The sequence below is a fragment of the Crocodylus porosus genome, unplaced genomic scaffold, assembly GCF_001723895.1.
Source record: "Crocodylus porosus isolate Cpor-Errol unplaced genomic scaffold, CroPor_comp1, whole genome shotgun sequence".
Taxonomy (NCBI): domain Eukaryota; kingdom Metazoa; phylum Chordata; order Crocodylia; family Crocodylidae; genus Crocodylus; species Crocodylus porosus.
In genome coordinates, this window is record NW_017728886.1 from 6,826,498 (window position 1) to 6,835,151 (window position 8,654).

The following is an 8,654-nucleotide window of genomic DNA, read 5'->3' on the forward strand; positions in this document are numbered from 1 at the left end:
CCCCATCTGGTTTAGCAGGGGTCCAACATTGCCCTTGCTTTTCCTCCGGCTCCCCACATATCTGAAAAAGGACTTTTTGTTGTCCTTGATGCCTAAAGCTAGTTGGAGTTCAGTTGCAGCCTTGGCTTTCCTGGTTTGCTCCCTGCAGGATGAAGTGTCCCACTAGCTCCAGACCAGTGCTCCCCCTTAGGCAGTGCCTGGGGCTCATGACCTGTTCACCCATTCATTATTCCTGCTCCACAACTTACCTATGAGGACTTAGGCACACAACTACTCGTGGAGTCACAACTGAGAGCCAAGTCAGGCCTGGTGTGTACAGCTGTGCTGGCTTTGCTGTGCACTGTATTCCAAACACATAGTTAGAACCGCACTGTAAGGAACATATTAAAGGCCTTGGCATAAGCGCCTCCAACCTGTATTTATCCTCCATTGTATACAGAAAGAAACCACATGTTGTTGCTCTAAATGTGTTACTAAAAATAATAGAAATTGTGGGTTAATCTTGGCTAAAGACAGGTTCCAATTTTTGATGAGTTCTAAACAGGAAAACACTGACTAAGTGCTTGACCACAGTAACACCAACACAAAGTAACTGAAACCCTTTACCGTAAGGAAGGCAACTCAGTGTCTAGAGTTGAAACCTAACTGATATCCTTTGAAGACTATCACAGCTAAGCAGCTGCTAAACAATGAATGTGGAGGCAAGACCTGAGACCTTTATCACATTTCGGCCCTTTCCTTTCTTGTGTCCTTGTGATAAGGTATTTAGCAGAATTTGCAGATTCGTTTAAATCTGACATGTCTGTGCCCTGAGCACCTTCTGCTATGGCCTCAAGCTCTTGACCTCTGGGCTTCTAGCTACTTGCCCTAGTGTCCATACCATTGGAGCAGAGGAGCAGGGCATCTAGGATGAAACTCCTTACCATACATTTTACATTTAGCAGGGGAGGTCTTCATGACCAAACCCTTCATTAACATATACCCAATCAAAGTGTAGATAGATACATGTCATTAATGACCATATGTCTGTGATTGTGAACCTGGGAGGATTGAGGAGTTCAGGACATGAGGAATTGACAACTGGAAGAATTAAGGAATCCAGCAGGAAGTCAGAGGTCCTGGGGTATGGCCTACATTCCCCCATTGCCTCCCAGATATGACTATGTGTGTGCCTGTTCTGAATGCTAGTTAAACTTCTGTTCAGTTTTCTGATAAAAAAGAGTCCCTTTAGAAGAGGCAGGCATTACTCTCTCTTTACTCCAGAACCCCACCTGACAAAGTAAGCCTCTTTGTTCTGATTTGGGGACAGAGGGTTTCCGTCAGAAAAAACAATGATGACAAGAGCTATGCCTCCTTTATCCCAGCAATATCTGGCCACAAGCATTCCTCTAGTTGAGACATTCATGTTCCCTCTTGGCAGATTAGCATCCTCAATGGATAAGTTAGATTGTACAAAGAGGCTGCAGCAAACAGATGAATTTAGCCCTATGGTGTTTCCAACATGCAGCAACAGTAAGGTGCAGGAGCAAGTCATTTTGATGAAGTAAACCTGATACTTTTCTTGGCCCTATGAACACTAACATGGTTATGGCCAGCATGGGTTTCAACTGAAATCTGGACAGGACCTAAACATCTTGAAAGTGGGCCTTGACATCATTTCAGAAGAAAACGCTCTCAACTTACAGTTTCTTCTATCTGCGCAGCTTCACCATAAATATTTGCCACCAGGACAGTATTGCAGTTTCCTCCTGAAAACAAGCAAGAAGGAGGAACATGATGTGCTCTGTATTGGTTTCCTTCCTGGAAAGTTTTATATTTGATATTTTTCCCCTCAGTCACCAGTAGTCCCCACATAAAGTAACATACATCAACACAATAGTATGGCATGAGTTAAGAATACAGGCAACGTATGTTTGCTTCCTAGTGAGTTTATACTCAGTACATGGCAATGCAAACTGTAAGTGCGTAGAGTGGGGTAAAGCTGAAGGGTAGGATTTCACAAACTCTCAGAGTTGGCCTCTTATCCCAATGAAATCAATAGCGGTTTTGTCATGGAGTTTAACAAGAACTTAATAGGCTAATACTGAGAGCTTTGGAAAGCCCATCCTACATTTTTATGACTTCAGTTATCAAAACAGATGTCTGCGGCCTATCTTCAGCTGCTTTCTCTATTCAGATTGTCATTCAGTGTTGCTAAGGTGGAAGATTTTCCTACACATTCCAGATATAATAGGGCTTTTGGGTTTGTCCTCTGTTGCCAGATGCTGATCATCATCAACTCCTGCTGGGATTAACAAGAGCCAAGGACATTTATAAGATCAGAATCTGGAAAGGCCAGTGATGTGCTTTTAAAGTGTTTTCAGCTGAGAAAAGTTTAGCAATGTTTCTACTGGCTTGAGTAGCATGAGGCTTGTACCATATGCATGCTTGGTGTTTCATTAGAGTAAGAAGACAGATGTTATTTTTGAACAGTGACTAATGCCATGTTGTCATAGGTAGGATTATTAGCCTAAAGTTGACTGCATGCTTTTCATCACTGGCCTCTTCTGCCTCTAATAACTGTAACCAAGACATCTTCCAGTTACTCAGGTCAGGGTTGTTCCAATGCCAGGTCCTTACCTAATGAATCCTTAAGCACATGAGTAAGCTTGCTTTGCCGGAAGGGGATATGGTCCCTCTTCTGATCAGCTAGTGCAATGATGGCTTGTTCAAGGAATGACAGAGACTTGTTGATGTAGGTGGCTTCTTTCAGAACCTGCCCCTCGGACTGCAACAAAGACCAAAAAAGCAAACCATGTCCACAGCACGTATTTCTGGGTGAACTGCAGAATGCAGGATACATGTCACTGCACTGGGGCATGATGGCAGAGGGTTAAAGCAGCTCACTATAGTTCTAGGAGTGTGAATTTGAGTCCCAGTCTGGACTCAAGCCAATGGCTGAATCCAGCTGACTTAGCTATTCAGGGTATTCACATGGGGAAGTCAAAGAGGGGCAGACATAATGTCAGCCACATGTAAGTCACTGGCTACAGAAACTAGCCTGTCTTAACAGTCTAGCCCTACAGACCTCCAGACTTCAGAGGACCTTCCACTTTATTAAGCTGATCATACAATCATAATAAAAAACAAGGGTTGGAAGGGACCTCAGGAGGTCACATCTAGTCCAACCCCCTGCTCCAAGCAGGACCAGCCCCAACTACGTGATCCTAGGCCAGGGCTCTGTCTGACTGGGAAGGGTATTGAGATGAAAACTCCAATACAGATTAAGTAACTATGAGATTACAGCTTCTAAAGGGCTGAAAAGCGAATTGGAAAGCAAATAGTAAGCCTGCTAGAAACACTGACTTTTCTTGCCCTGAAAAGGGAAACCCTCTGTCTGTCACAAGGCCCCTGGGGATTTCTTTGCTGACCCAATATAGAAGATCACATGAGAGCTCTGAAAAGGTTTCAGTTGTTGTTCCCTAATGTTCCAAGAAGGTTATTGCCTCAATTCCACGTGATATCATCAGGCACTAAAAAAATTCCACTGGCAGCATGAAGCTGTTGTGCAAAACAGGTTCTTTGGCCAAGTAAAGCTGAATGCTTCCAGCTCCTGCCTGTACTGAGCTATGACCTTGTTGGACGAGGGTGTGGAAAGCAGCCTGTTCAAGTTCGCTGATGACACCAAGCTGTGGGGTAAAGTGAATACACCGGCAGGCAGGGACCGCATCCAGGCAGACCTGCATAGGTTGGAGAAGTCGGCGGATCTGAACAGGATGCAGTTCAACAAGGACAAGTGCAGGGTGCTGCACCTGGGGAGAGAGGGAACTCGATGATCTGTCTAGGTCCCTCCCGACTCATTGATTCTATGATTCTAAGGAAGCATGCATCAGAAATCAGATGGGAAGAGTATGGAGACCTACACATCTTCAGATTTCATAGAAGACATTACAGCTACTGAAAACATTCAAGCTCTTGCTTTAAGGGGATTGTGAAGATCTGTTAGTGTTCTTCCTATTCACTGACTAAGGGGTTGATTCTTGTGTCAATCAGGTTTTGATAACTCTGCAATTAGTCACTCATGTGTAAATATAGCAAAGGGATACTAATAGCTACTTCAAGGAGAGCAGCCATGTAGAAGCAGCAGTATCATGGCTCTTTTCTTCTGGGACTGGTTTCCCCAGAAACAAGCTACAATAAAATTTACTTTGCACAAATGAAAATCTAGGGCTCATTCACTCCTGAGGACTTCTGTAGCAGTAAATGGGGAAGGAAATGTGATTTGGCTGTTTCCATTAACCCTAGTGGGAAAATCTTAAAATTCCACTTTCGTAACTAGACCCATTCCCTAGAAAGAGTGACTGTTTTATGTCTGCTTACCCCAGTCTTTCCCAGCCGTTCTGAACCCGCAAGATCAACCAGGGTAATTCTTGAAGTGATGTATTTGGCATCTGACAATATTCTGGAATGAGACTGGGGGTCGGGGGGGAATAATTTATATCTAATACGTCACACAACTGAAGTATATTATATAACATAAAGTTGTAAATACCCTTAGAGATCTGAGTAAAAAATCCTGGAACACTTACTTCAAGATAGATTGTAAAGATGCAATGGGACCTGGAGGAGTTTTTATTCAGGGTGTGCTCAGCTATTACTCTGTTGGTTTCACCCTGAAAATTAAGTCAGAAAGGGCAGTGGTTTTACGCATAAGTCTCAGTAGAATAAATCAAAAAAGAAAATGACAAATTCACGCAGTTAAATAAACATTGTTTGGATCTTTAAAAGGCAGAGAGAACATCATTACTTGCTTATCCAGAGCTTTCTGTCTGAGGAACAAGTGTTATATGCCTAATGCTCTGGGGCATTGCTAGCATGATTCTCTGGAGTGTTTTACCACCAATGCCTTTTAAAAGAAAGGTCAGAGTTCCCCGATCTCTCCAAGCAGTCTGGCTCTCAAAGGAGCAGTCAGGTAAGTCCGATTCTGAGACAATGTCTCAGTCCAAGTTTTAGTTCCTTGATAAGCAAGAAGCAAAGAGTTCCCCAAATTCTAAGTATAATATACAACTATAATTTTTTTATATGGTAGGAAAGGACCACAAACAAATGCTTCAGTTAGGGGTAATGTGATTGTTTCTCCACAACAGACTGGTGAAAAAGCAGGCATGGAGGCACCTGCCACTGGTATCTAAAGAGGGCTGGCCTGTCTGTGCCTCAAAGGGGATGAATCTTTGAGAGCTAGAGATGCAGCCAACTTCACACTAGGGAAAGGAGACCCAAGAATAGGAACTTAGTCAAGCTGTTGTCTTTGGAAAACCTCCTATGCCACTTTATAGATATGGAGAGAAATGCAGAGAAGAAAGGGCAGGGTTGCCAAATGTCAGCCTCCTGCCCTATGCCCACAATTTGCAGACATGATTAACTGCAGGTGCCATTTACATCACATAGAATAGATAATGATGTGCAAACTTATAGCTACAGACTGCATCCACATTTTCCCTGGCTGCCAAGTCTTGTGTTTAATCACAACACCACCTTCTTCCTTTCTAAAAACAGAGAATGGCCGTTGTGTTGCTAACCCAACTGGTTTCTAAGGCTGTGCTTTTTCAGACACCTGATGCAGCTTGGCAGTTAGAAAGCCAAACAAAAATTTTCTGGGGCTTCAATCAGTTACTGGTGTGACATGCTTCCTAGAGCTGGAGCTAACAAATTATACATATTCCTGTAGTCTGAACTAAGGAATGTGTGTGTGATGGTGGTACAGATGTATATATGCTCCTGGGATTCACACACCCACATGATATAAGACAGTCCCCTTGGTATAACTTATCAAGCAGTCTGCATGCCTTAAGTGACCCAATGCAGCTTCAGAGTGTGCCACTGGTATCTTTATTTGCTATGGGAGAATCCTGACTTGGCTCAGAACAGTGAGTAAGCATGTCTTCAGAAAGGAATGCCAACCCAGCCTGGGCAAGGATTTTAGCAGGAAGCCAGACAGACTCTGTGGAGACTACTCTTTGACTTCCTGATTATGATCACTGGGACACTGAAAACAAACCACTTTGTGCACTACCAGTCCTGGGCTCTTATCAGGTGGAGCAGCCTGTTACACCTCAGACCACTGTGGGGAAGCTGTTTAAGTTGCAGGACCTGCAGTGGTTGACTTCCATTTCCATTCCACTTCCATTCCCATATTGGCATACCCTTTATTCATGGCGGTCAGCCTTACAGGTGTCTCCCTGAGTGCAATACCAGGGGAATCTTCTGGTAGAACTGGAGCTTTTGTCACTCCAGTCCTCCTACCCAGCATAAAAAGGATGGAGAGAGCTTACAATTTCACTCTGAGAATCAGATGTCCCAGCTGCTGCTTGAATCCCTCTGCACCATCCTGCCCCTTGATCAAATCAATGAAAATAAAAATCTTAGGATAAGAAATAATAAGAAGGTATTGTGTCTTCTTGCCTGAAACAGGAGACTTAAAGCATCTTCCTCACAGCTAACGTGATGCACAGACAAGCCCTTCACATGAACACCTTGTGGGCCATCCACTATGTTCATCTGAACATTCCCTGCTGTGTCTCCTGATGTAGTGGACAAAAGATCGAAGAGGGCCTCATTGTAGATTTCCAGGTAGGATATTCGGACAGTGATGGACTGATCAACATGCTTCTCAATTGCCTTGAACACCTATGTGGCAAATCAGATGCTTGTCAATGGCAGTATGAGTTCACAACCAAGCTATCTGTGGCTTTGCAGAATGTGAAAAACTCTCAGCACATGTGGCGCTACCTCTGAGCTGGATTGTGGGAGGTCTTTTAATAGGATTTTCCACGTGATTCTTGCAATGAAAATATCATGCCTTTAAATGCAAGGGAGGGCAGCTAAAATAAAAGTGAAACTGATGTTCTCTGTCCTCTTTAAACAATTCATAAAAGGATACTCCATTTGCTGACTGGATTGTTTTTTTCTAATGGCACAAAAACCATTAACACTAGCTTCAAGAAATATAACTCAAATGAAATTATTCAGAAGGGAATTAAAGACAAGAAAAATGAGTTAATAAGCTCAAGCACTTTCCAGCAAGGACTAGTCCTTCTTTATGACTGGAAAGTACCTTGCACACTGGGGGAACTAATGAAAGCAAGTAATATTAATCTCTGTACATGGCAATAAGACACTTCCCAGCTATCATTTGGTCGTGGCAGGCTATGCCAACCCCACATGCTTTTTATCTGTTGTGCATGGGTCAGCAGGCTACTGCAGAGATATGCAAGAAACTTGGCTCAATGCAGTGCTCAACTGGCCAGCTTTGAGAAGCTGGTAAATTTGTATATCCCAGTCCTCTTATGTTTATGATGCAATGGGATGATGCATCAGTCCATTGCAATACATTATTGCCCTGTTTCACTGAGATGTCACCACTGTCAAGGCACAAGGTCACAGTGTTCCCATGCAAACTCACCGTGGAACATCAAGCTGTGACACTGATGCAATATGGATCCCGAGAGTTCTTTAGGGATCATTTAGCAGCCCCTAAAACTACTTTTGCACTGTGCGTGGTGGTTCTGTTAAAATCAGGAAGCATGGATTGGTGGTGATCCTGATTCTGTAACTGGGGAGTTAACAAACGTTTCAGAACAAGGAAGGATGTTATGCTAGATGTATTAGCTATCCCTTCTTTTACTCTTTCCTCATTTAAATCTTTAGTACCTGTTGTATAGCTCGGAGTATGATCCCTCGATGCTGGTAGCTTTTACCTGGTCCTGTCATGGTATAAGTTTTACCAGCTCCTGTTTGTCCATAGCATATAATTGTGCCTAAAAAAGTTTCAAATAAGGAATAAACTCAGTAGAACTTGTTCATTTCTCAAATGTAACATCACAGACATCCCATCCTCAGACAGGGAACTCCACTAATTCTTAAAATACTTAATTATTGGCAAGAAAAATTACCATTATAGCCACCCAGCGCTTCAGACACCAACTGGGTTGCTACTGCTTCATAAACTGAGTCCTGTGATGCATTGTGAAGAACACCATCCAATTTAAAGGACCAATCAGTCTGCTTGTTATTGACAACTTCTTTCTTAATGTCTCTCTTGATGGAGATATCTATGCTCTATGAAGACAAAGATGAAAAGGATGACCTCTATATTATACCAGGCTTTAAAACAACCTTTGAAGGAAAAAATAATTAAATACAATACACAGAGATAAACGGAAAACAGGACAAAATGTAATGTGGGTTCAGCAAAGAGAGGTTGTGGCAGATGATCCCGATATTCTTCTTTGATGAAATAGCTGATAGTTTAGACTACAGTAGTGTGGTGAACTAATCTCTCAGGACTCAGTATCACATGGGGAATTACCAGCTTTGCTGGAGAAGATGAGGGTCAATACAAGAATTGTAAGATGGGTAAGACACTGAATGAAGGGTGTAGCAGAATGCCAGGCTAGCGGTTCCAGCACCGCTTAGGGGAGCCGCGGGCTTTGCGAAGCTGTGCGAGCGCGCAGCTTGTGGGGCGGGATTGGAGGTAGCTTTATAGCCGCCCTCGAGGTTCGCCGAGTTGGCACAAGTAGACGGCTTAGAGTAAGTTGTTAGTTTTCTTTGTAATAAGTCTATAGGGTGTCTGTTAGTTCACGAGGTTCCAGAGCCAGCCCTTGCGTTCCAACACT

At 43.2% G+C, this 8,654-nt stretch overlaps 1 protein-coding gene across 1 annotated transcript in view; it reads right to left on the minus strand.

Annotated features, from left to right (window-relative positions):
- KIF9 (kinesin family member 9) overlaps positions 1-8,654 on the minus strand; it is a 45,013-nt gene that overhangs the window by 32,112 nt on the left and 4,247 nt on the right. The window contains exons 3-9 of the mRNA XM_019529828.1: positions 7,932-8,097; positions 7,690-7,796; positions 6,442-6,666; positions 4,569-4,652; positions 4,360-4,452; positions 2,620-2,767; positions 1,684-1,748 (exon numbers count right to left, since the gene is read on the minus strand). Coding sequence (XP_019385373.1) covers positions 1,684-1,748; positions 2,620-2,767; positions 4,360-4,452; positions 4,569-4,652; positions 6,442-6,666; positions 7,690-7,796; positions 7,932-8,097 — 888 coding nt within the window. The remainder of the gene's footprint in view (positions 1-1,683; positions 1,749-2,619; positions 2,768-4,359; positions 4,453-4,568; positions 4,653-6,441; positions 6,667-7,689; positions 7,797-7,931; positions 8,098-8,654) is intronic.